The sequence below is a fragment of the Eublepharis macularius genome, chromosome 4 (assembly GCF_028583425.1).
Source record: "Eublepharis macularius isolate TG4126 chromosome 4, MPM_Emac_v1.0, whole genome shotgun sequence".
NCBI classification, from domain to species: Eukaryota; Metazoa; Chordata; class Lepidosauria; order Squamata; family Eublepharidae; genus Eublepharis; species Eublepharis macularius.
Window position 1 is genome coordinate 92,479,243 of NC_072793.1, and position 27,361 is coordinate 92,506,603.

A 27,361-nucleotide genomic window follows, 5' to 3' on the forward strand; every position below is an offset into this window, starting at 1 on the left:
CCCTTGCACCTCGCCTGCCCGCAAAAGAAATGGCTATTCAGGAGCCTCGAAATGGGTCACATGATTCCCTTCAAAGTAGATCGGAAACCGAATCTCGCGGAAATATAGCTTGCAACGATGCGTCCCGAGCTTTTCTGTTCCCGGGCTTTAGCGGAGAAACTCTCGCGATATATGCCTTTGAACTTATCGCGAGATCGGGAATCTGGGAGAAGGCGGGTACTTCGGGGGCGGAGGCGCTGGGACGAAATGGCGGAGGAAGCGGGTAGCAACGGGGACGCTTTAGCTTTGCCGGTGGGAAAGGAGGCAGGTGAGGCTGAGTCTATTCCAGAGGCTCGCGGAGAAAGGTTTCGTCTTCCTGTGGATTTCACTCGCTTTAATGGGCGTCCTGAAGTGCGAGGGGTCTATTGGTCCTTCCCCACTCCCTCCTCACGTGTGGTAGGGACTGCCCACCCTTCCTTCCCACCTGCCTCTTTCTCTCCATCACTCGGGGTCTGGAGCTACCAGCGCTGCACTCGATCTTTTGCCTCGTCTTGCCCCCTCTGTTCTCGCTCCTAGTAACACTCTTGTGAAAAAGGCTTTCGTATAAGATTCGGGCGATCCTTAAACGTGGCTAGCTTACTGGTGGCCTTTCCTACTTGCTTCATGAGACGGCATAGGATCTCTAACGACACCGATGAAGGAAAGGGGCTGTGCTGTCGTCCGAGTGGGATGGGACAGGGTTTCCCTGCTGTTTGACGTGGAGTTTGGAAATGCAGATTTAGTTTTATTTACCATATTATAAACTGTTTGTCATTGCTGAAAGCAGTTTACAATAAAAAAAACAAATTCTAGCTTCCCTCTCCAGACCCAATCCCAGAATTGGTAGTCGTTCTTGTGTTGAGTGTTTAAGCTTCTCCCAGGACTGGAGATGTCTAATGTCTTGAAGGCCAAGCAAGAGGGGCAGCTATGTATGTACTTGTATGTAGGCCACAGCTCACTTGCACTTCTAGAGAATGTTCCTCCAAGGAAACATCAGACTCTTTAGTGTTCAGGTTTTCGCATCTTGCACAACCCCTGTTCATTATCATGATGCCAATATAAATATGACTTGAGAATGACAACTCTTGTATGCTGCATAAAATGGTCGGGCTTTGAAAATGGACAGATCCTGGTGGATTTTCCCTGTGATTCTTGTCTACATTCATGTCTGTATTTTCTGATCACCACAACTACAAAATTATATAAACTGCTTAATTTTCAAGAATTCAGAAGTTGGGGGACAAGAAATGGGATAGCACAGGAAAGAATGGAGAAAGAAGGGCACCAAGCCTGGATATGGAACGAATGTAAGAGATCACCATGGAAATAGGAGAGGCAGCAAATTACTAAACTGAGGAAGAAATAGGCAATAGAAACTGGAGCTGTCTTATTTTTTGCTGCTTCAGGGATTGTAAAAGAGCAGTGCCAAACTTTGTTATGATACTGTTGTTGTTATGAGCACAGTACTTTTTGAATTGAATTACATTCTTCTATTGTCAGTGTGCAGCAATAGTGTAGCATCAACGTATACACCGGTACTTTTAATTTGTACAGGCTGAAATTGAATAGATGTATGGCACTTAGAAGCTATGTATGGCTTTATGTTTTCTCATATGCAGCTTCATTGGACTGTTGTTTTTTGTGAACCAGCTTTTTAAAAACATACATAAATAATATCAGTAATGGTTGTTGTGGATTTTCCGGAGTGTATAGCCGTGGTCTTGGCATTGTAGTAACTGACGTTTCACAAGCAGCTGTGACTGGCATCTTCAGAAGTGTAGCACCAAAAGACAGAGATCTCTCAGTGTCACAGTGTCTGGGTGTGAAAGCCTTCAACAATACATCAAATATCAGTAATGTTCTAAAAGGCGTTAGTTTTCTGCAGAGTAAAGTAAAACAGCACCCTTGCTTAAGAGGACATTCTAGGCCCTTAAAGACTTCTTAAATTAAATTTTCTGGACTTGGTCAGCATTCTTGCTGTTTGCTATTTTTCTTTACTGTGGGAAAGGCTAAACATAGGCAACTCTTGACATCTTAAGGAAACATGACTTGTTCTTAAGCTCCTCTTTTAAAAAACACTATGTTTTGTTGCTACCATATTCAGCAGATAGTTTCAGGTGGATAGTCATGTTGGTCTGTAGTAGAAGAGGAAGATTTGGGTCCAGTAACTCCTTAAAGACCAACTAGATTTTCAGGGTATGAGCCTTCAAGAGTCAGAGCTCCCTTCATCAGCAGAATAACCTTTTGAAAATAGATGTGGTGTATGCAATCACATTTGAAGCTTGCCACTTCTTACTAAGCAAGTGTATATGATCACTTGAATAGTTTTCCAGTGAAGTTGTTTAACTTTTTGAAGACAATGCTGTTCAATGTTTTTAATAGTTACGACAGGTCTCAGTCCTAGTAGTCACAGCAGTAGCTGCTGGCCCACTGTAAGTTCAGTATTGCCCAGTTTGCACCATCTATAGATGGAAAAATTCAGCTGTGTAAAACAGCCATTTAAAGGAGAATATTGCAGATTGGAGAAGGACTAAATGCATTTATTTTATTATTTGGAAATAACTTCTGCTGAATTTAGTGTATCTTAATTACTCTAGTATAAGCAATATTAACATGTCTTCAATTAGATTTCCAATGCATGCATAAGAAGTAAATGAGGAAGATGACTGAATGGAAGAGCAATTTCTAGGGAGATGTCCTGATCCATCATAAAGACTCCCGGGGTAATGCCAATTGCCATCTTGGGGTCAGGTAGCAATTTTCCCCAGGCCAGTTCGGCTAGGGATCCTGACAGTGTTTTGCCATCTTCTGGGCATGGAACAAGTGTCACTGGGTGTGTGGGGCAAAGGGGAAGTAGCTGTGAATTTCCTGCATTGTGCAAGGGGTTGGACTAGATGACCCTTGAGGTTCCTTACAACCCTATGATTCCCGTAAACTGCATTGGGAAGAATGTGAGTCAAAGTGCAAATTCATCCTTCCTTTTTAGTACAATACAAACATGAAAAAAATAGCCAGTTTTAAAATGAAATCAAAATTTATTAAAGGCACTTTTTCTGTAGAGTGAAAAATAGAGGTCAGACAACTCTTGGTCATCATATAGTTCAATTGGTCATGCATTTATATGATACCTTAATGCTCAGAGCTAGAGATTGTATCATCTGTTGATCTCTTTGGAAGTCCTATTTTATGTCTAAGATTATTGAGGCACTTACAGAGTTCAAGTGATTCTTATCGGAAATATTTACTAGGGTCTGCCCTAGTTTCAGTACAGTAGCACCTTAAAGACCAACAAGATTTTCAGGGTATCTTTTGAGAGTCAAAAGATCGGACCAGTAACTACCACCATCCTTTGCCTCTCATTAACTTTTTGAGGGACAGAGCAGTTATGTGGCAAAAGAGCAGGAACACACTAGACAAAAAGGAATACTAGAGACATACAAAGCACATTCTAGTGCTTATAGCAGCCCACAAAACCTCTGTGGCTGAAATTCATGAACAAACCAACATTAGAAATCCATGCCTGAAGAAAAAACTTTATGCCCCTTGCTTCTATATCAGAATTTCATTTTAAAAAACTGTTATTTATTCTGGAGTTGTTTGGTGATGGGTAAATTGATATCATGATAGTGATTGCTTTTGAAAAAGAAAATGTTTTGGTCTAGCTGCTCTGTTCTGCTAATGCCTGTGAGTTCCTCTGATGCTTTGATCCTTCTCCTGAAATTAATGCAATACAGCAATTATTTTTATTTTAAAATTTTACTTGAGTTACCTTTACATGTGAGTTACCTTTTCTGCTTCAGCAGAAAGCTGGGATAGAAATCCCCTAAATAAAACAACTTTTGAGAACCGCAAGTGTGAGCTGTCAGCCTTTGTCTCAGTTTTATCCATGTTGGGGCCTGGGGAGCAGCAGTAGTGGGCTCTGGAGAGGCATCTTTGTTTTTTGCCCCTCAGTACTAAATACAATACTGAATGCAAGATTGGCAAGGTCCACCATCCCTCTCCTACAGTAGAGATGAAAGGAAATTTCTCACCCACATTACCTTTTCAGCACTCAAGGATGCTGATGGGAGAAGAGTGAGGCTTAGAAAGAAATATATCTGACACCACTTTCTGTTGGAATAGTATAGGATCCAGCACTAACAGCCTTATTGTAGCATAATGGTATGATACAATGCCTGCTTTCTGAGGGTTTCCTAGGTCAGTGGTTCTCTACTGGGATGCAGAAGTAGTTTAGGTAGGATGCAGGATTTTCATAATTATTAAGAAATTCTTCTCCCTCAGTCATCATGTCCACCTGCAAGTGTGATGTCCCATCTCCTCCTGACCTTGCCTGCCACAGATTATCCTTCTGTGAACTTTTGGCATGGCAGAGTAATAACAGAATGCCTGTAAACATATGAATGTCATTCTTGGAAAAAGTGGGCTTTTTGTTTCTATTATGGTGGGACTCGGGTTCTTTGATAGAATGATTGGTAGGACATAAGATACAAAAGATTGAAAACCACTGCTCTAGGTATTGTCAAGGTTGGATGAAATCACCCTAGTAATTTTTCAGGTCAGTAGCAGAGTATCCTGGGAGACTGAAATGTTCCCCATTAGTTTCTAAATTCTGTCCTATTTATATTGAGTTTGTGTCTTTTTGCATCATTTATTTTTTGCCTTGTGTAGGCGTTGTTGGTAATTGATGGCATATCAAATTCTGAATAAGTAAATGAGTCTCTAATGATATGGCAGGTGATAGTAAGCTCTGTAATAGTGTTGTCTGAGTGGATATGGGGACAGAGTGATACCTGAAGTTGTTGCACAGCCTAGTTCTGAATCTCTTTTGATAGCTGGTGAGAGGCCTTTTCTTTCTTACAGACAATACCACTCAGGATAGAAGTATCATTTTTCATGATGGGTTGTGCCTGAGCAAGGACTCATTGGAGTGGTGGGACCTGTAAATAAGTGTAATTCTGTTCCTTTGTCTTCACAGCCCATCCTGTAGAAGGTTCTCTTGAATACCTGAGTGACAGTTGCATTCTTTATCTTTGCTTCATTGATGGGTATTGTAGTTCCTAGCTTTGTTCTTTTCTACAATGGATTGCTACCACCAGTTATTGCTTTTGTGTGTGGACACTCTGTCTAGTGCATTTGTACCCCATCCTTCCTCAAAGAATCTTAGGGCAGCATACATGCTTTTGCCTTCTGCATCTTATCTCCTGTGAGAGAGGTTAGGCTCATAGAGTGACTGGCCTCCGGTCACCCACGAAACTTCATATCAAAGTGTGGACTTGAAGCTGTCTCCCAAATCCTAGTCCTACAGTCTAATCTTTGTATCATGCTGTCCTATATACACTTATGCTTTGCATTGGAACACTACCGCACTGCAGCACGTTATGTATTTCATGGCCTTTAGGACCTCCTGTTCAGAATTTTTCTGTTTGGACCCTGGTCAGAGTGGGTTCTGATCCACAAAAACTAATGCCATAATAAATCAGTCTTTAAGTTACCACAAGACTATTATTTGAGGGTGTGTCTTGCAGCATCTTGCTATTACTTATCACAAGTGAACATAATTCAAATGAGATTCTTTCAAACTTGCCTAATGGTTGTATCTGAAATACAGTTTGTCTTAGTGATTTTGGAATTTGTAAAATTAATGGATGAAATGTGTTTTGAAGACAGTTACAGATCAGTCACAGTTGAGAAGATTTTCTGCCCAGTTGTATTTTCCAGCTTGCTTAATCAGTGTGTAAATAGCTTCTTGTTTGTGAGATCACTAGCCTACTTTATATGCATGCTGAATGAACTAGTGACCACAAAATGACTCTTCTTTGTTAACACTATGAGTTGGGTCCACACTAAACTTACCACTCACACAGGCAGTTCTGTCAGTGGACTAGAACTTTCCTGCCTCCCCTTCCCACTGCAGCCCGTTCATCTCCTCACAATGCTGTTTCTGGGGCCAGGATCCTCAAGAACAGTATGAGGGGCAACTCAGGCATCTGCAGCAGGAGTTGGTAAGAAATTACTCCTATTCCATTAACGGAAAAGTCAATCTGAACTGAACCCTATATGAGGTGCTAGATACTGCCCCATTGGGACCTCAAGCATCCTGATATCCTGTATGTGCATCTGTTGCTAATAGACTTCCATTAGCCAATTGACTATGTGGTTGAAGGTTAATGAAAGCATTGGCATTGTATTTAAAATAGACATGGATCAATGCTAGGAAGAAATGTTGAGCCTTTCTATGTATTCTGTGTTGAACTAACTGTTATTCACAAGGTTAATCGTTAATCGAAATTATTTAACTCTACAATAGACTCCTGATGTGAATTGAGAGAGGTTATTTCTGGTGCTGCCTGTTTTCTTTCCATTGGTCTATCTTTTATGTAGAAATGTGTAAGATGTTTAAGTTATTAAATCCTTTAGTTCAACCACAGAGGGAAAGTGTGTTCTTCAGCATACTAAGAAAATGCTAGACCGTGCATTACTTTACTGGGTTGCTTCTGGATGATGAATTTTTCTGCAATTATGCGAGTTTTTATTCCTTACAATGTAGGATAAGAATTAACCGATCACAGTGTAACTTTTTTGTCTTTACTCACAAATGTGTTTGCTTTACTTCTTCCTGACTGGGAAATTAGAACTGTCATAGCAGAAATCCCGCATTTACCACAACATCTATGTGTAACTACTGTTTGAAACTGACAGTGAGCTATGTGATCCCTGAGTGGGATAGTTGGTTAATCTGCAAACCTTCCAATTCTGTATCAATCTACTTGTTCTTTTTGTTTCTTTTTCTTTTGCAGTGGATCGTCTGATCAAAGAAAACAGCCACATCTTCACTGACACCCAATGCAAAGTGTGCAGTGCAGTGCTCATTTCTGAGTCGCAGAAGCTTGCTCACTACCAGGTATGCTTCAGGCTATTGGCATCTACTGAAACTTAACGTTAGTTACAGAGACCTCCTGATATACTTATCTTATTTTTTTCTTCTCTTTACCAGAGTAAGAAACATGCAAACAAAGTTCGTCGGTACATGTCTATCCATGGTGAGGAAGAATTCAGCCAAAGCAAAAAAATAAAACTGGATACAAAGCAGGTAATGAAGATAATTTCAATAATCCAAAAACAGGCAAGAGACTTTCATGCACTAGAAGTTTTAATGTGTATGCTTCTTGGCATATGCAGTAACTCCTCAGGGAATCTCTAGGATCAGGCATTTTTTAAAGAGTAGAAACACCTGCTCTGTTATCTTACTTGAAATATTTTTATCTCACATTTTTAATTTAAATATTCCAGAGGTGCCTTCTAAAAATTATACAAATATCAAGCAAAGCAGCAACATATGATGTCTATTTTATGGCTCATTTTAAGATTAGATAAACTATGAAAAAGCAATGGAACTAAACAGAAATACAATAATAATTCAACTAAAAAGTCAACTGCCACACATAAATCTTCCAGAATCAGATAAAACCAATAAAACTGAAACGAGCCAAAGCAACTAAAAGCAAAGCCAATAATTTCATACTGTACAAATACTTGGGAAAATAAGAACACTTTCAGCTGGTGTCTCAAACTTACTGACTGTGGCACCAGACAAACAACGAGGGGGAAGACTGTGTATCTATTAGCCATCCAGCCACCTTGACTCTAAAAGTAGGGGCATACGGGGCAAGCCATCTTAACTAGCAGGTAGAAATTAAATGAAGACAGCTTTTTGAAGGGTTAGAAAATAAGTTAAGAATCAGCTGGAAATAAAATTCTTATACAATAATGAGTCTTTTGTGCTAAATTTGCTTGCAAACCAACGTTCACTTTTCAGACTTTCTGGAATACCATTGAGACTCCTGTTTATAATTATAGTACTTACTGGGAAACGTAATTATATCTTGCTGTATATAATGGATACTACTTGAATAATCCTATTATTTTCCCTTGCCGCTTTAAGCCAGTCCTCTATATTAGACTGATATTGTTTAAGAAGTATAAAGTTAAGGAGAAATTACTGGCAAGGATCTGCTGCATTTACTGTTCCTATCGTTACTGATCAAGGTTATTCATCATACCCCTGGGCCTATAATGGTTTTCTTTGGTTAGTTCTTTCCCTCCCTGTACATAAGGCACATGTGTGATAAGTGTTCGGAAAGGCATGGTGTATAAGGTTGAATCAAGGAATTGCAGTCCAGTTGCATTTTCTGAACATGGGCTGTTCAGCTAGTCCTTCCTTCTGACTCTTCAGAAGGAAGAGTAAAACCTCTATTCCTTTTTGTAAACAGCAGGGTAGCAATGGAGAAGACAGAAACAAATGCTGTCCCATCTGTAATATGACCTTTTCCTCACCTGTTGTGGCTAATTCCCACTACCTAGGCAAGACCCATGCCAAGAATCTGAAGCTGAAGCAGCAGTGTCCCAAAGCAGAAGGTATGATCAGAAAGATGCCAACTTAACTCTTTGTGTACTATGTTAAAAAAGAAAAACCTTGGTTAAAGTAGTCCAGAGCTCTTTCAAGTAGCTGCGGTACAAATATGGGACAATGGTCTCAATCTTACTAATATGTGATGAAGATGGTTATTAAGGGAGTTCATCATAACTTATTTCTCTATTGAGAAATAGGCATGTTGATATCTTGCACTTTCTTGATGATCTTAGTATTAACAAATCCAAGCTATATAAACTCTGTAAAACATACACAACAGTATTTATTCCTCTTACCCAGCTTTGATCTGTTTGTAAGCTTTAGTCAGCAGTAGCCTTGTGCGTGCATGCGCGTGCATGCTTATGTGCGTGACTGCGTACTGAGAATGTTAAATCAGTACACAAAATAAAATTGTAAGTGCAGATTCTGTCCTGTTGAGGATTTTCTGGTTAATATAAAATTGTTATTTTGATTCTTGTTCGTTGTCTCGATTCTGTGTCTTTATATTTGGCTTAATTTTGCAGCTCTGGTACCTGCTCAGAAACAACCCACTAAAACACCTCCTGCTACTGTGTCCTCTAATGAAGAGAACCAAAACACTTCTGATCCAGACAAATTCTGCAGCCTCTGCCATGCCACGTTCAATAACCCACTGATGGCAAAACAGCACTATGTGGGCAAGAAACACAAAAAGCAAGAGACCAAACTTAAGCTAATGGCACACTATGGAAGAGCCCCTGAGGAACCTGCAGCTTCAACAGGTAAGCTTTTCCACAACAAGGCTTATGTTATAAATAACCAGAATGGGTGTTTGAGGTTTGTAAAGCCAGAACAAACTTGTGAAGTTTCCTGCATCTAATTTGTACATGACTTTGGGAAGTACTGTCAATAAAGATTCTTTTCTCTTTATCCCCCATCACTCTTTTCATGAAAGAGAATATGTGTGCCAGGGGTGGAGGTACAAGCCAGGGGTACCCTATTAATAGAGGAACCTCTGAAATGTGCATGTAAATTCTAGCTTGTAAAACTCGCTCCTCTGCCCCGGGGATAGGTATCTAGCTGTGTATGCGCGCTTGAAAGAAACTGCAGTTGAGACCACTGTGCAGTTACAAAGTCAGAGAATACTAAACCTTGAGGGAATGGTGTGAAGGAGGAGTCAGGGGGGAGGGGCTACAAAGCTCACAAAAGGTGTGGGAAACAGGTGGGCTGGATGGAAAGTGCACTGTCTGCTGGGCCACCACAAGGTACTGTAATCCATGCAAACTGAGCTGTTGCCTAACTTTTCATAAACTCCTTGGTTAGTAAAGCACACAGCAAATGTTGAAATGTAATTATTAAGATTGTGAATGCACATGTCTGCATTACTGATTAAATGAAGGCATATTAAAGTGCTATATGGACATGTTCGTAAAGTGAGGGTAACCCTTCAGAATGGAGTGGAGCTGCAACAAGAAGTTAAATAAGCAGAAATCCCCTCCCCCAAATGGCTTGCACAGTCTGTAACTCCATTCATATTGTTTACACTAGTTGTGGTGGGAGGGACTGCTGCTGATTCTAATTTCTTGCTTCAGCATCACACCCTGCAAGTTACCCTGATCCTAAGGAGCACCTTTTAGGGAAGGTACGGGGATGCACTAGGAAGAGTAAAGCAGTAAAAAAAGTTCGTGAACTTACTCTGTTCACAGTCGAGTTGGAGCCAATCCACAAAATCCAAAAGCAAAATTTAGAAATAGTAAGAAGAGAATGATGTTGAACTTAACTGCAAAGTAAAAACAGTGTGAGTGGGAAGAAATTTTTGCAGCAAAGCATGCATGGGAGGGGCATAATAAATGTTTATGAAAAAAGTAAATAGAAAAGTAATATAAATAACAGGAACCCAAGACAGTCACATGATGGGGAGGGGGAAATAATAAAATTAATAAATTTAAAGTAGTAATCACAAAAAGTGAACATATTAATTTAATTAAGCACAGTTAGCATTGATCCCCACTGTTCTCCAGTACAGAAAAAATAAAGTACATTTATACACTTACACATAATGCAAACTGACTTGTCATTGAAAATATTTTAGTATACCAGCATCCTGATCACAGACTATGTATTTTTGAGTGAGTTTAATATGGCAAGTAAGAATGCTATATGTCTCTATATAAATATTTTAGAGGTTACAAAATATTTTTGTGACAGTTTTAAGAAAAGTATTGCTTAATTAGGAATCCAGAGTGATGGTGAAAATAAAGGAGTCTTATGGCATCTTAAAGATGTTATTTATTCTAACATAAGATTTTGTGAACTAGAATCCACTTTGTCAGATGCATGTTAATAGTAGGACCAGCTTCATGTCTGATACCAACTCCATTGTTGATACAATTGCCCAAGGGTTAACAAGAACTTAGGATTCCAATACTATACTGGTGTCTAGAAGCTTAGCAAAACAAATGAAAATACTATCATAAATATGACATTCCAACCCTCCCCCAAATGGCATGGGAAACAGGTGGAAAACATGTTGAAAACTCCTGTTTCATAAAGTATAATATAAATTTGGTATTGGACTTCAGTTAGCACAGCAGAAATTGTTATGGTAATAAACACTGCTGCAAGAGCCCTGACCTGGATAGCCGAGGTGAGTCTGATCTTGTCAGTTCTCCAAAGCTAAGCAGGGTTGGCCTTGGTTAGTAATTGGCTGGGAGACATCCAACAAAGACCAGGGTTGCACAGGCAGGCAATGGCAAACCACCTTTGATAGTCTATTGCCATGAAAACCCCGCCAGGGGTCACCCACCATAAGTCTGCTATGACTTGAGGGCATCGCGCACGTACACTGCTGCAAGAATAATTGAGATCCTTTTCCATGGGAATTTTTTTACGTAGTTGAAATTTTCAACAAACATTGCACTTAAACTACCTTGCTCAAAACAAGCCCATTTATTTGACAAACAGCCAATCTATGGCCAATATTGAAATATGTAATTATTACACCAGATGTAATGTGAAAACTGATCCAGTCAGAAGACTTGTATAATATCTCCTTGATGCAGGAAGTGGAACAATGTTTATTATGCTCCAATATCATACTCTGTAATACTTGAAATATATAGCATGTGCTAAAATAACTGCAGTATATGGAGCAGAATTCTCAAGAATCCATTTTTGCACATTCTGTGCTTGCTATCCTGATTCTTGAAGAACAAGAAATGTGATAACATGAATAACGTTGTTATGACTAGGGATGTGCGTTTCGGCTTTCTGAATGCCGAAAGAAAGCCGAAACAAAAGTGTTTCGGCTTCTTTCGGGTTAGCCGAAACATTTCAGAGAAAGCCGAAACGTTTCGGCTTAGCCGAAAGAAAAAAAGCCGAAACGTTTCGGCTTCTTTCGGCTTTCTTTCGGCTTTTCAATGGGAAAATGCCTCCGTCTTCCCGGACGTCTGGGGGAGGCATTTTCCCACCAAATCAGCCCAAAATTGGTGGGGACCTTCCTCTAATTGGTGGGGACCTTCCTTTAGAGAGCTAAACCCCCCCCCCAAGTTTCAGACCGATTGGACTTTGGGGGGCCATGTTATGGCCCCCCAAAGCAGGTCCCCCTATCCTCCCATAAGAAAGCGAAGGAGCAGCATATTGTTAGCATGCTGCTGTTCATCTTCTTCATTATTTCCTATGGGGAAAAAATGAAGAAGCAGGCTTCCTTTGCCAGGGATGGCATTTTGCATGCAAAATGCCCCCTTACCCTCAGGGGCCCTTCTCCCACCCTTCCTCCCACCCTCCACCAAGGCTCAGCCTGCTCCCACTTGGGGGGGGCATTTCATGGCCTCCCCAAGTAGGTGCTCTGCTCTCATCTCTACCACTGACAGCTGGGGGAGGCTTGTCTTGCCAGGGGTGGCATTTTGCATGCAAAATGCCCCCCAGCCCCCAGGGGCTTCTCCCACCCCTCCTCCCACCCCCCACCAAGGCTCAGCCTGCTCCCACTTGGGGGGGGCCATTTCATGGCCTCCCCAAGTAGGTGCTCTAATCTCTACCACTGACAGCTGGGGGAGGCTTGTCTTGCCAGGGGTGGCATTTTGCATGTAAAATGCCCCCCAAACCTCTGGGGCCCTTCTCCCACCCTTCCTCCCACCCCCCACCAAGGCTCAGCCTGCTCCCACTTGGGGGGGCATTTCATGGCCTCCCCAAGTAGGTCCTCTCAGCCCCTAAAGTCCACCCCTTACAGCCCCACACAAACCCAATTCCCCCCCCCAGCTGCCACACACAGACCCAAATCCCCACATTAGCCCCTCACAGACCCAAATCCACCCCCACCTGCCCCACACCCATAACCCCAGGAACAGACTGGCAAAGGCCAGCCCTCTCCCTTTGTTCCCTATGCTGGGAACTTCTAAACTCTCTTTCCCTGGGCAATTCTGCACAGCCCAGGGGTGCCACAATGGTGGGCACACTTCTGAGTGCTAGCTGGTCCCTGTGAAAGAGCACCTGAACCACAGACACCCTCCCTCAAATTCCCCCACCACCTACAGAGATGGCTGGCCAGCCAGCCCCATTGTTCCCTATGATGGGAACCAACTGCACAACAAAGAATAAAACACGAACAACACAAAATAAAGTTTTTTAAAAATTATTTTCTCCCTTTCAAAGTACAAGTAGGCAAAGCATTATGACACATTACACCAGCAGTCCCCCACACAGAAAAATTAACACAACTCACTTAACATCAGAGAATCACAAAACACGATTCCTGTCAAAAACACTTTATTTCTTGAACAGCTTTAGGTTACGCAGCAGGGGGGCACACCAAAGGGCATGGCAGCAGTATCTTACACAAAAATAACACAACTCACTTAACATCAGAGAATCACAAAAGCACAATTCCTGTCAAAAACACTTTATTTCTTGAACAGCTTTAGGATACACAGCAGGGGAGCACACCAAAGGGCATGATAGAAGTGTACTACACAAAATAATACAACCCACTTCACCGTTTTTGACAGCAGTTGTGTTTGTGTGATTCTCTGATGTGAAGTGAGTTGTGTTATTTTTATGTAGTACACTGCTTTCATGCCCTGTTGTGCCTTCCTACTGTGTAACCTAAAGCAGTTAAGGAAATAAAGTGCTTTTGACAGCAATATTTTGGGGTGATTCTCTGATGTTAAGTGAGTTGTGTTATTTTTGTGTAAGATACTGCTGCCATGCCTTTTGGTGCGCCCCCCTGCTGTGCGCCCCCCCCGCTCACAAAAGCACAATTCCTGTTAAAAACACTTTATTTCTTGAACAGCTTTAGGTTACACAGCAGGGGGGCACACCAAAGGGCATGGCAGCAGTATCTTACACAAAAATAACACAACTCACTTAACATCAGAGAATCACAAAAGCACAATTCCTGTCAAAAACACTTTATTTCTTGAACAGCTTTAGGATACACAGCAGGGGGACGCACCAAAAGGCATGGCAGCAGTATCTTACACAAAAATAACACAACTCACTTAACATCAGAGAATCACCCCAAAATATTGCTGTCAAAAGCACTTTATTTCCTTAACTGCTTTAGGTTACACAGTAGGAAGGCACAACAGGGCATGAAAGCAGTGTACTACATAAAAATAACACAACTCACTTCACATCAGAGAATCACACAAACACAACTGCTGTCAAAAACGGTGAAGTGGGTTGTATTATTTTGTGTAGTACACTTCTATCATGCCCTTTGGTGTGCTCCCCTGCTGTGTATCCTAAAGCTGTTCAAGAAATAAAGTGTTTTTGACAGGAATTGTGCTTTTGTGATTCTCTGATGTTAAGTGAGTTGTGTTATTTTTGTGTAAGATACTGCTGCCATGCCCTTTGGTGTGCCCCCCTGCTGTGTAACCTAAAGCTGTTCAAGAAATAAAGTGTTTTTGACAGGAATCGTGTTTTGTGATTCTCTGATGTTAAGTGAGTTGTGTTAATTTTTCTGTGTGGGGGACTGCTGGTGTAATGTGTCATAATGCTTTGCCTACTTGTACTTTGAAAGGGAGAAAATAATTTTTAAAAAACTTGTGTCAAGGGAAGGCTCCTTTTGCCAGCAGAAAACTCCTTTCCTAGTAGAACAGATGTGCAGGTTCCATCGGTATGATTGTATGCAGATTTGGGTGCCAGTTTTTTTTTTAATGAAAAAAGACAGGCATGCAAAATTTTGCACACGGATTGAACAGCTTGCAATACAGAGGTAGATCATATATGGCATGTTAAGGCAGGCACTGTTAGCTACTTCAAATACCTAGCAATTGATGGGTTGGGTCTTACAGGCTTGTTCAGCAAGGAGCCTTACTTCAGAGGAAGAGCCCTTTGTGCTGAAGCAAGGCTCTGTACTTAGCTGAGCATAGAATCTGACCATGTCAGCAAATGCAGAGTAGGTGGAGTGATGTATATAGGTTTTCAGCTGTATAGTTATTAGACAAAGAGGAAACAGAAATTTAATTTGAAAATGTATCCAAATACTTAAAACAATGCATTTGAGGCATTTTTTATTTAAAACACCATTTTATGGTTTTCTGCTTCAGAAACCACAATTTGGCACTTTAAAATCTAGAAAGTCTAAAATTCTGCAGCCCAAATTCCCAAGCATGAAAATATGTTTGAGTGGTTGAGGTATGCTTGATCATATGGCAAGAAACTGATGCCCAACCTTCGGAAAAGATATGTTGACTGTGCAGCAGGGGGAAAGCACATACACATTTGCTGCATACGAAGCAGATTGGGTTGGCTCCAGGCTGCCACAAGAGAGTCTGCACTTATAAGTAGATAGATTCCCCATTTGAGAGTTCTGAGATCTCTACATATTCCTGACTTATATAAATCTTGTAGTACAAGTAACAAATCTTTTTGAATGATAAGGAGCCATTCTGAAATTAGGTATAAAAATCATTCTTTTGAACTAAGCAGATTTTTTTCAGGACTTGGATCTCGCCATAGTGTGCAAATGTCCACAGTAATACAGGCAAATTCATGAAATCCCCCACAGCTAGAAGGGCATGTCTTTTGGTGAAAAACTATGGCACATCCTATTGAATTTTTCAAAAAAATGCTTTCATTCCGGTACAACTGAGTACCGAAGAAAAAAAGAGATAAGTATAGAAACAAGTATAGAAAAACAGTTGTGCAGTGTAGATGCTCTATTCTGTATGAAGAACTGTATCTTGCTGCACAGAGCATGGTAGAAATTGTTCCAGAATACGTTGATTGAGCAAGCTTTATTTATTTAAACCATTTCTTTCCTGCCTCTGTCTCTCTCAAAGGACCTGAAGTGGGTTACAACAATTTAAAAAAACATAGAGACAATTCATACCAGGCATAAAAGCATATTAAAAATACAGGTAAAGATTTGAAGACCAAACTGATTTAAATAATTTAAACAAACCCTTTTAAATCAGTCTGGCAGTGGTACCAGAAAGCCATTAAAGTAGGGACATTCCTCACACCCTCCAGAAAACCATTCCACAGTATTTGTTATTCCCACATATGAAGTCAAAGTCCAGACGTGGCTGCAGGTGAGAACCAGTAATTGACTTTGATTACCAGGGTGTAGTTGTTATGGAGGAGAGGTGATCTAAGGACCCTATGCCATTCATTGTGTTGATTAATATAATGGTGACTGATAAACTGTATGTTTGGCTGCCCTTGTAAAGGTCTTGTTTAGTGCTCCAGGCATCTCATTTGACAAGTCACCATGAATGCCATTTTGTATTAGCCTGGGGACCCTCCAGCAAACCCAGGTGCCAACTCTGTTCTCAAATGCATTCAGGCAACACATGTATACAACCTTAATAACATCAGCCATAACATCAGAGGCTCATTCGCCAGTGTGATGTACTCAGTCATCTGTCAACTGAGTCCCTTCTTCTGTCTACACAGGACAAACAGGTTACACTATGCAATTTATAAATGGGAGCATGTTGATATAAAACAAAATTTAGAAATCTGTGGAACATCTGTTTACCAGAGTGTTCTGCTGCTGATATGAAACACAACAGGAGACTTCAGTGTGAAGATGCTGAATTAGAGTTTATCAATGCATTTAACTGTTAAATGGGCTTGGATCCATACTAGTATTAACATTAGATCAAAGATTTGTGTCTGCCAACCATAACTTTTCTGCTTCCTCCTGCCCATGGCAGCCCAGTGTCCTCCAAAATGTTAAATCTGGATCCAAGCCAGGTTTTAAATAGAGAGAATGCAATTATTATTGCCCTGACCAGGACTAGCCTTATCATATTAGATCTTGAAAGCTAAGCAGGGTCCATCTTGGTTAGTCCTTGAATGGAACACCACCAAAGAAGTCCAGGGATGCTACACAGAGGCAGGCAATGGCAAAACCACCTCTGAACATACCTTGCCATGAAAACTATGGAGTTGTTGTAAGTCAACTGTGACTTGATGGCACCTAATACACACACAATGCAATTATTAGTTGCTACAGACGTTAAATTGCTTAGCATAACTAGGGTTGTGTTGGCACCAATTGCAGCTTTTTTTGAATGATCACAATGATCGTGCTTTCTCCTGAAAATGTTACAGAATATAGCATTTCTATTTTATGGCCTTTTAACTCCATTATCACCATTTTTCCTCCATGTGTATTTCCTTCATTTTTCACCCATGTGCTAACTAATGATTCACTTCATGGATGCGATGAAGTGGAATCTAGCCTATGTAAACTTACCCTATAATAAATTTGTTAGTGTTTGATGTGCTAGAAGATTCGTTTTTTGTTTTGTTGTATTAAACTAACACACTTACTCCACTGAACTTTGCAATTATTAATTGACATTCACATTTAATTATTTCTTGTTTTTATTTCAGCTCTCCGTTAACTTGGTACTCACATTGGTTTAACGCTATCTTTTTCAGCTGGGAAGGGGTATCCCTGCAATACCTGTAACATAGTACTGAATTCCATAGAGCAGTACCAAGCTCACATCAGCGGTTTCAAACACAAGAACCAGTAAGTGTCTAAATGTTCTGCTGTCTGTAATAATTATGTAAACTGCTACTGAAGGGAAAATACTGTTCCTACATCTGACTTGGTAGTCCAGGTTTTTGCAGATTTACTCTCTTGACTTTGCTCTGGTAACTTCTTTTTGATCTGTGGGATCCTAAAGCACTGTTTGCTAATAATGAATCAAAGTAATAATTATTTAATGGAAAGATGATTTATGAACCAGGTGACACACTGCAGTGTATTCTAATGATGTCATTTGGTTTGAATTCATTTCAGTTGGCCTGAAGCAAGACCATTTTAGTAGCTATGTAAACTCTTCTTTGGGGTGGATTCTGTCCCATTAGCCTCTCCATAGATGTGCTTCAGCCCTCTTGGCTCCTCTTCCACTCTGGCCATGAGCAACAGTTTCATGCGTACAATTTTTTAAAGAAAACATTTTGAATATGGAGAAATTAGTCCTGAAACTGCAAAACACCCTAAGTGTGGACCACTGTAATGATGCCAAATTGGTATAAACTTCCTCAGAGAAATCCATAGGAGAAAGTATTTCATATAGAACAAGCTGCTCTATGTTTTCTTTGGGATTGGTACAGGGAAAAAGGAAACACTACTTCAACTGTATCTTGTAACATACAGATTAATTTCTGAGTCTGTTTTGGTGGATCTATTCAAAACACCATGGAACCATCATTGGGCATGAAGATCTGCAGCGTATAGAATCAGGGAAATTTTTCAGTTGCGTGGCCAGGAAAAAAATAGTCCAGACCTTTTAATAGAAGCTTAATATGCAGAAATCAGCAGTTGAAGCTTTTTATGTCATGGAGCTTAACAACTTTTACTGATAATTGCTGCAGACCAAACGGATATCAGAGGGACAACTAGTGGGGCCAGTTTTAAGTTGGCAACCTGAATGTGCATCACCAAGTGACTATTGATTTAGCAGAAAACATCTCCTGTGATGCATGAGGTAAATTATACTCTGTATGGGTACATCTGCAGATGAGCCCACTTCATTGCTTACAATTACAGATGTTGCTAGACTCTAAGTACCATGTAAGCATGAAAGTGGTCCACTGTGATGGATGGAGGTGGAATTTTCCAAGACCTAGAATTGTGTCCATTGTTGATCCAAGCTTTGCTTGGAATTTCCTAGTAGCTAAGTGTGGTATATACTGTGAAATTATCAGTTCTTAAGTAGTTTTTTGTCCTTGTTTCTTCCCAAACTCCAGGATACCAGGAGCAGTTCCCATTACAGGACGGTATCAAAAGCAGCAGTACACACGAGAGGAGACAACAGGCCCTGATGGTTACAGCTACTTTAGCCAAGACCTCTAGAGCAAGCTCTATTGGATTGCAAGTGGCCCAAAAGTGAACATCTTTTATCAGCCCACTATGTTTTTATTGTTCCTCTGGCTAAATGAAACCCTCCTGTTCTTCTGTGCACAGGTTTAGCTGATTTCAGAACTAATGATTGGCTAAAGGATCTGGAAGGGACAGATTTACTAGTTGGCATTTGCTCAGTTCTTTAGAATAGTTATCATTGTGTAATCTCTTGCAGTAATGTCTGCGATAAGGGGGCAGGGTCGTGTGTCTAGCACGAGTATCAGCCAGTGTTCTCTCAAGCCCATCCTTTCCCTCTGCTCAGAAGATGCAGGAGGAAGTTCTCCAACCAGTACCAGCCAGAGAAGACTGACCTTTGGAAGAAAGCTTGTGATTTTGGATAACACTGGGCTTAAGTATGAGGTGTGGTACGGGCATAATTGGACAGATTGACTGTCCTTTACTCTCCTAGAATGAGGAGCTGCATCACTGAGTTTGTCTTGCCCTTTCCTTGATTGGGTTTGTATGCAGAGTTTCTTAGATCACTGATCACCATTCGGTTCTTTTTTGTAGTTCTGCAGGTGCTGGTTCTGGGGTATCTGATGATCTGTTTAATGTAAAATTGATTCTGCTAATGGTATGCATAACCTGCTTCAGAAAGAGGAGGGGGTCCTGCTGAAGCAGCTAGGTTTTCTCAGTTCCTGATATTCTAATGGAAGCCGTAACATTTTTAACCTATCTGTGCAAAAGTTTCTGTTGTGTTAAAATGTTTATCAGAAAATTAATAATGTGGCAATAGCTTTTAAAATTGTTCTTTCTGAAAACGTTAAGGCATTTGAACAAACCTGCACAAAATGATAGTAAGACTGAGAGAAACAAGCCATTATAATTGTGATTTGAAACTTTAAAGCAAGATTTGTGGAGTGCTCTTCCCCATATAACTGAGGAATTCTTCATCCTCTTTCTAAGTTACAGAAGAGAGCTTTGCATAGCAGTGTGGGACTTCCACTTGAGAAATTTGTAAATCAGATAACCACTTCCCAAGGCTTGGATTGTGGATGCTGTGTTCGAAAGGCTTTTGTATGTCAGCCTTTTTAGTTCTGTGTATGCAAACTACATTTTCTATAGTCAAATGTCTGTTTTCCAGAGGATCCTGTACATTTCTTTCTGATAATTTTCTGAAGCTTAGAAGGAAATGTAGGCACCATCTGGAATACTGTTAAATTGGCTACTTTATTTGTTAGAAAAGCAGATGAAAATAGCTTGTATATAGTTTCCTTCCTTTTCCCTTGAATGCTTATAAGGACAAAGTGGTAAGCTTGGAGTTTGCTAACACCTGAGTTTGTATGAAATGCAGCAGTGGCATATATCCAAAACAATTGGTTTAAAATTCTAATCAATTTTTTCCAAAAAGCAAGTACCATAAAATCAGAGGACTGTGTTAAATGGCAGAAACTGCCTTTCTCCCCTTATCTGATACCTAGGCCATTGCTCTTTTCTTTTCTTACTTAGTTCTCTTCCTATCTCTTTCACAATTATATATCAAAAGAAGAATTCCTTCAGATTGATACTCTTGAGTCTTGACTCACTTAAGCTTTGCTGCCTGTCTGTAAAGCTCCTTGCTTTCCATCTTTTTAAAGGTTTGAGTCCCAGTAATGACCAAGAAATTCATATTCTCTTTAGGTCTGTTCATTCTTATAGTTTAAAGGTATTATGATTCTCCCATTCTGTGCTGCATTCCCGATCTGATCTCCCTGATACATAGCAAGAGCATTTTCAGAACTGGGGATGGGAATTGGGATGGCTTATCATGAGAACCTGCTTCCCTTTCTGCTGTGATGATAGTGGCTGGCACCTTTGTCTCTTCTGGTCACCTCTGCATCTTTCTGCAGTAACGCACAGTCTGAAGTGTGCGAATATTGCTATCTATGTATTAACATTGCTGCTGTAATATGTGTGTGAGCATATTCCCTCTGTGCCACTTTAGCAAAGTTAACAAGAGGGTGTTTTCCTCTCTGCTATTCCATCAGTACTGCATTAGAGTCAAGGTGAGTTTCAGGTTAGATCCAACCAGCAGTTCATTTTCTTGTATTCCCTGTCTTTTAGGACAGTTCACTGCTACTGGCAGATCGTTCAGGTAAGCAGTTCTGCTCATAATTAAAACGTTCCTTTCTTCCATCATTGGCAGGTTTTTGTGTACAAGATGTTCTATCTCTTAATAACTCAGACTGACCAGAGGGGTGTGTGTTGGGGGTGGGGGGGAGTAGCAGCTTCAGATTGGGTTAGGATGATGGAGGCTATATCTTGGTTTTGTCTCTGGTCTTTTGTTTTGGATTTGCATGGCCTATTTCCAGTAGATTGGGAAGTGCTTATTCTGCAGTGCCCCAGAATAGTATGGTATCTTTAGTCCCCATCAAATACCACGACTGAAGCTGGAAGGGGGGCTAAAATAACCTTTAAGCATAAGCTTTTATTCGGACAGCCTCTATGGTAAGGCCTGTGTACATGCTATGCAGCTTTTCTGTAAATAATAGATGGGGCAAATAATGTGTTTTCTGACATACCAGTAGTTTAGTGTGCGTAAACCTTAATTTTAAGCTTCATCTTTCGCTGTATTTAACCTTTCTATTTTAGCATCCTCCAATGTCTTGTTCTGTGTTCGGAGTTTGGTCCCTGACATGCCCCATGAGCATTTGCAGTCTTCAGAGTAGAAATTTTGACACAGTGATTGCCTCTGTGATACTCTGGCCTTAGAATTTGGTTTCTACTGTATATTGAATTCTATTGCAGTTGCTAACATCTGATATTTTTGGCAAGTGCAAAGCTGAGTGTCCTGTTGCAGTGTTAACATGATCAAAATGCTGGCTCAGCCTCATATAAGAAAGGTTGTGATAAATTCATGAATTGTCTATCACCTGTTTTTATTTATATATAAATATAAATAAAAATCAGGCACCCTCTTCCTTATTTTAGAGATTAAAGCAGGTTTTTTTTTATTCATAGCCAATATAGGTGTTCTGTTTTTGTTTGTGTGGGTAATTACTTCCCTTTGTATCTGGATCTGGTTTTAATCAAGTCAAGTTCATACATGGTTCCATAAAAATTGGAATTCTGCTCTTGGAAGAAATTATGTAAAATCATAAATGGCATAGTTTAATAGCAGTCTGTTTTTCCTGCAGAACTTGAGTATTTTTTGAAAGGATTACTTGGAGTCATGAGTTTGGGGGGAAGTGCTGTGGATTAGTGGGAATAGGGAGATGGCCAATATATTCAACTTTAAATTTAATTGATGAAAATGGTTTTTTTTAAACACACATTCAGCTTTTGACCACAGCTTTTGGAGCTAGAATCTTGCCCTATAAACACAGACGTTCTCAAGAAGCAAAATTGTCTCATTGTATGGTATTCAGGTGTGCATTGGGAAGAGTAGAACCCCACTTTATTCATTTGGATTTTTATTCTGAGGATGGGTTGCAACGCTGTGTCAAAAGGATGCTGCCCACAACCTTCTTGAGTGGTAGCTGCTGCAGGAAGGAGTGATCCCCAACATTCCTGCCAGAACCAGGTGGAACAACCTAGCCATCTAAGGGCCCCTTCCCATTCATCGCAAGCCCCAAAGAAGGGAGGCCTAGGTAGTGGGTTTGCCTTGGGATTTGCCCCAACCCGTGCCCACCACAACCTGGAAGCAAGCAGGGACAAACAGGGAAAGGAAAGACAGCCCATTCTTTTAGGCATTTACTGCTCCCTCTGTCTTACAGCTGGGAGGTAGGTGGGGGAGAAACCTAACGCAGTAACTTGGCTAGCTTGCAGCTGAGAGAGGTGGTTGCCATGTCCCCTCCCTCATTAAAAGCCCTGATCATACAGCTACTTGGTGGGACAGGCATAAGGAGAGAGGAGTGTGTTCCAGCCATGCCCACTCCCTATCAGGGAGCTATGAAGAGGCAGGGACAAGGACACTAGGCTTGGTGGGACTGGCAAGGAAATGGGCAGGAGGAGGATGGGGCATATCCACTACCTTTAAAAGCAGGAGCAGGAAGGCTGATGAAGACGTGCTGGTAACTCTCTCCTGAAGCAAAGGAGGAGAAATGCTGGACAGGTGCAAGAGGATGCTAACCTCCTCACTTACAAGGTCTGATGTTGACGCAGTGGGTGTGACAGAGTGGCAGAATGAAGGTGTATTGGGCCCTCTTTCTGACATGCAGTGAAAATTAAAAATGATGTTAGCAAGTGATAACCTCAAGCAGCCTGTTAATGGTCTATTTGGAGGTGGCATGGATGGAGCACTACCTTGCCCTCTACAAAATGCCTTTGAGAAACTTCACTGATCTGCATGAAGTATTGAACTGTCCTGCTGTGTACTTCATTAAAAGAGGTGCATAAATATGAAGAGCCTCTGCCAGGGGTAACAGGTGGTTAAATTCAAGCCTAATGAAAGATTGCAATTGTTAGCAGAATGGATGGGAAAGAGCTCATCGTGTGCTACCTGCAACTCATTAGCCCTTTATAGATTCCAGCAATATATAAGTGAATGAACTGGATGGGAGTTCGGAGATCAGAGTGAGTTAGTAGTCTTCCAGTGATTCCTTTTCTTATTGAAATTAATCTCAATTTAGAACTAACATGATCCCCAGTTCTTTAATGTACTGTTTTAATTAAACTTTTTAAATTCTAAAACCTGCCACATAATTGACAGGAATGTTGTAAAGCAGTGAGCCTAATCGAAACACATAATTCCCAAACTTTTCCAAACCATCCCTCTTCTCTGGGATTCCCCCCCCCCCTCCTCCAATACCTGGCATAAAAACCAAAGGAGCTGTAGTAAATGCATTGAGGATTACACTTAAACATTCCGAAAGCTTTTGAGACACAGTCATCTAGGTCTCTGCCCTGACCTGAAACACACTCACTAGAGGTAGAAGAAAGAAGCATTGCTGTGGTTGCAACAGAAGCATTTTTCAGAGGGCTTTTTAAAGTTAATGTTAGCAATCTTCAAATGGGACAAAGCCACTGAATCATCATTTTTTTAGCATTCTCCCTTAATAGAATGAAGGTAAGTAAATGAAAGATAGAGAATAAATACTACCATACCTCTTGTCTAATAGCTCCCAAATCACAGTTGCACATAGTAACAAAGCTTTGTTTGTAGTTTACTTTCAAAATCAAGCAGAATATTACACATTTTGACAAAACCGTCTGCATTTTTGGGGGATGACACTTTAAATTCTGTGAAACCTTTAAGGAGATGTCCCATTTGTAGCTGAGCAATAAGGGAACTTCTAATCTTCAAGAATTGGAAAACCTACTGGGTGCATTCCTGACTGCATTTATCCTTAATAGACTTTCATGTCATTATCCTATGCTGTACATAAAGTCACAGCACCTAGATATCCCAATTTGTTCCCCCAAATAAAAACTGCCACCTAACTGTGATGGCTTAATGTTCTCAGAATCAAGCACTGAAGCTTCTGGTGAAAGGACAGGAGATAATCTGTTAACATGTTTTCCCCACATTTTTGGCATTTCCTCAAATATGTAATTTTGTTCTCAGATTTCATTCTATTTTTGTTTTGTTTTTTATCCACAGCAGTACATTTAGAGGTACATCAGATACGACCGTGTTCCAGAATTTTAATAGTGTCATCATTCTTTTGTGGTGATAACCAATTTAGAACATTTAAATTTAGATGCATGATAACATAATTTCAGATCAGGATTGACAAAGCCTCCCTTCATCCATCTTTCACACATTTACATCCAAGCAAATACATGGTTTTTCATATCCCAAATGTAATTCAAAACAATCTTCTAGAGGCTTTTCAGCAGGCTCTCAGAGAACAATATTGGTATATCGGTGTTTGACAGATCACCATACAGAGCTGCTGTAGCATAGTGGTTGAGTTGTGAATCAACAGTCTGCTGGTTTGAATCCCACTACTGCCTTGAGCTCAACAGGCCTTGGGTAAGCCACTTCTCTTAGCCAGATCCCCAGCTGTGTTTTCAGGCTAGTAATAACTCTGACTTTGTTCACCGCTCTGAATGGACATTAATCTGCCTAGAAGAGTGGTACATAAGCACGCTGTTACTACTGTCATTTTCAGAGAATTAGTTTTCCCCAAGATGCCAGGAACTAAATCTTTTTAAAATCCTGTATTATAGGAGCATAATTGTATACAAATCTTGATGATAATTTGGGGCTATTATCCCTAAATATTTAACTTCATACTCCATAACTCAAATAACTCTATTTGAAAGATGGCCATCAGTACTAATACTTTCCTTTAAGAAAGTCTTGTTCCATAACCTAAACATTACAGAATGCATGTCCTGGCCATAAATGCAGTATGAAATCACAGGATGATAGTCCTTATGTATGTGGAAGATTTGTAACTCCAAATTACTAGATGAAGAGAGAGAATGTCGTTTTTTATAATCAGGGGCATAGTTGTTGTTCCAGTGTAACAAAAGGCTTTTGACATCTCACATTGTTCTGGATATGGATGAGGTTCATGCCAGTGAAACATGCTTATTGAAACTGCCATGTTTCCCCCCGTAATCCCTGAATATTTCATGTGCCTACAAGCTAGAGGAAGGTATTTTCATGTCCTGTGGTAAAGGGTTCACATTCCCTTTATTGATGTGCCATTTTATGTTGCAGCTTTACAATCACATGGCAGCATAACAAGATACAGTAATGCTTGATGTTTTATTGTATTTTACCCAGATGAGGAATTCCAAAACTTGTGTTAAGCCTTCCCAAGTGTAACTGTGTTTACACAATAATATGTAGGCAAAGTTCACATCTGTCTTAGACACTGGAAGAGGTGAATTACTTGAAAAGAGTTAATGCAGGAGGCAGTCAGGAAAGTGTTTGAGCTTGCCTCAGTTGGGCCACCTTACGTGTTGAGAACCTTTTGAGTTGGATCTTCCATGCTTTCTGTTCTCCCCGGCCGCCATTCCTAATCCCAGGAAAGTTTATTCTGGGGTCACAGGACCTGCATGGAGTGTAAAAGCCATACAAGTGGAAGGAGAAAGAGGTGAAATTGTTCCATTCTTCCTCTTCTGTCTGTGGAGAACCAGTGATGGAAAAGGCAGACAGAGCAGCGTCATCCCCCTCCCCACTACAATGTCCTGAGCCATCAGCAATAATTTTTTGCAGGCTCAGAAAGGATTACAGGGTGGGGGGAGCAGGTGATGCCAGCACCTTCTGCTAGCAGATAGTTGTATCCCATCTGTAGTATGGTTTATATTGCTGTAAAAATCACGGAGGGAGAAAGTTTTTCTCCATAGTAGCACAGATCTGTCTCTGTGTGGACACTAAATGGAGGATAATTGTAATGAACACATTTTCTCAAACTCTTTTCCCACTATACAGGTAGTAATAGGTTATCAAGAGAACTCCATAGCAGATCTGACACATTTTGGTTGCAGGTGGATCTTCATGGTCTCTGTTCTTCTCCCACATGTGGAAGATATGTGCAGAAGCAGTTTGGGAACATCTAGAACCCTATCCAAGGGATTTGTGTTGAAATCCCCTCGCTTGAGAGGAGAGTTTTGAGATTAGATGTGCTCTAAGGGGAGAGGTGAGTGCCTTCCTACTCCGTTCTCTTCTGGCCACCATGATTCCAGTGTAGTTGAGAATGTTCACCTAAAAACCACTTGCCTTTAGAGGAGATTTTAGCAGTTTTCCATTTTAGCCTCTTCATTTTGCTTTTTTTTATTGTGTATCCTGATTGAGTAGACTTTATCCATGTCTTTCTTTCAGCAGGTTATTCTTCCTTTTGAGCCATATGCCTGTGATAAAGGCTTTATTTGAAAAGTGTTATTCTTGCATGGGGATGTTACCTGTTCCTGTGTTGAACAACTATGATCAATGCCTTCTTCGCCTTGGAGAATCAAATCTTTCCTGAACTGTCTCAAGTTCATTAAGCAGGCTACTAAAAATCATGCTACTTTACTTCATGCCTTTGTCTTTGAGAAGGCCAACTCTGATCCATCTGATTGTAATGCTTTCATCTGTGTCAACTTTGTCAGTGCCAGGACTGTTGGTATTATATTTAAGAAATTATCATATATGTAGTAAATTAGTTGTAATTTTTTGAAAGACAAAATTTGCAACATGGAACACAATATTCTATCTCCTCTGAGCTGCTGTGCACACATGGTAAAAGTCAGACCTAATTTCCAGTCCATCAGAACATTGCCTCCTTGCTTCCAGGCTCTGTCAGCAGTTGGCCTGGTACAGTCCACATTCAGCATTTCCTGAGGCTTATGGTAATCACAACATTTGTTGTACACTACTCTTGTCTCTATGCACCTCTACTTCCATTATAGCTTCTCTGTTTAAATACCAACAGGCCAAGCATTTCAGTATCTTCAAAATCCAATCATTATGCTTGTGGACAGATGCTACACATTTGTTATTGTGGTATGTTTTGCATGCACACACACACAACTTCCACTCCTGTGCATCAGTCAATAACAAATGTATCATTGGAACGGGTGAGATGTATTGCAAACATTTGTCAAGCAACAGATCCTGGTCTCCTACAGAACACGTGATGTACATTAACTGGAACTTTTTTCTGTATACGGGGCTTTATCCTCTTCGTTTTCTTTTCTTCTTGACCCACAGTAGTCCGCTATCATCA

The 27,361-nt window shown here is 40.5% G+C and overlaps 1 protein-coding gene across 4 annotated transcripts; it reads left to right on the plus strand.

Annotated features, from left to right (window-relative positions):
* Positions 1-207: 207 nt before the first annotated feature.
* Positions 208-27,361, plus strand: ZNF346 (zinc finger protein 346). 4 transcript variants are annotated; one of them, XR_008596836.1, is made up of 9 exons: positions 226-307; positions 6,816-6,919; positions 7,013-7,108; positions 8,289-8,433; positions 8,953-9,189; positions 17,303-17,396; positions 18,623-20,850; positions 26,183-26,293; positions 26,476-27,361. XR_008596836.1 is itself a non-coding variant. In XM_054976200.1 (7 exons), exons 1-7 carry the CDS (start codon positions 247-249, stop codon positions 18,726-18,728), a joined length of 843 nt encoding a protein of 280 aa, XP_054832175.1. In that variant the 5' UTR covers positions 208-246; the 3' UTR covers positions 18,729-22,192. The 4 variants fall into 4 exon arrangements, 1 of the variants encoding a protein (XP_054832175.1); XR_008596835.1 differs by having other exon boundaries at positions 26,479-27,361; XR_008596834.1 differs by having other exon boundaries at positions 26,183-27,361.

Excerpts from the sequence above, each read along its gene's own strand:
- ZNF346 (XM_054976200.1), top strand. The coding sequence starts at position 247 with ATGGCGGAGGAAGCGGGTAGCAACGGGGACGCTTTAGCTTTGCCGGTG. Across the intron at positions 9,190-17,302 it reads GGAACCTGCAGCTTCAACAG|CTGGGAAGGGGTATCCCTGC; the intron begins GTAAGCTTTTCC and ends TATCTTTTTCAG. Across the intron at positions 17,397-18,622 it reads GGTTTCAAACACAAGAACCA|GATACCAGGAGCAGTTCCCA; the intron begins GTAAGTGTCTAA and ends CCCAAACTCCAG.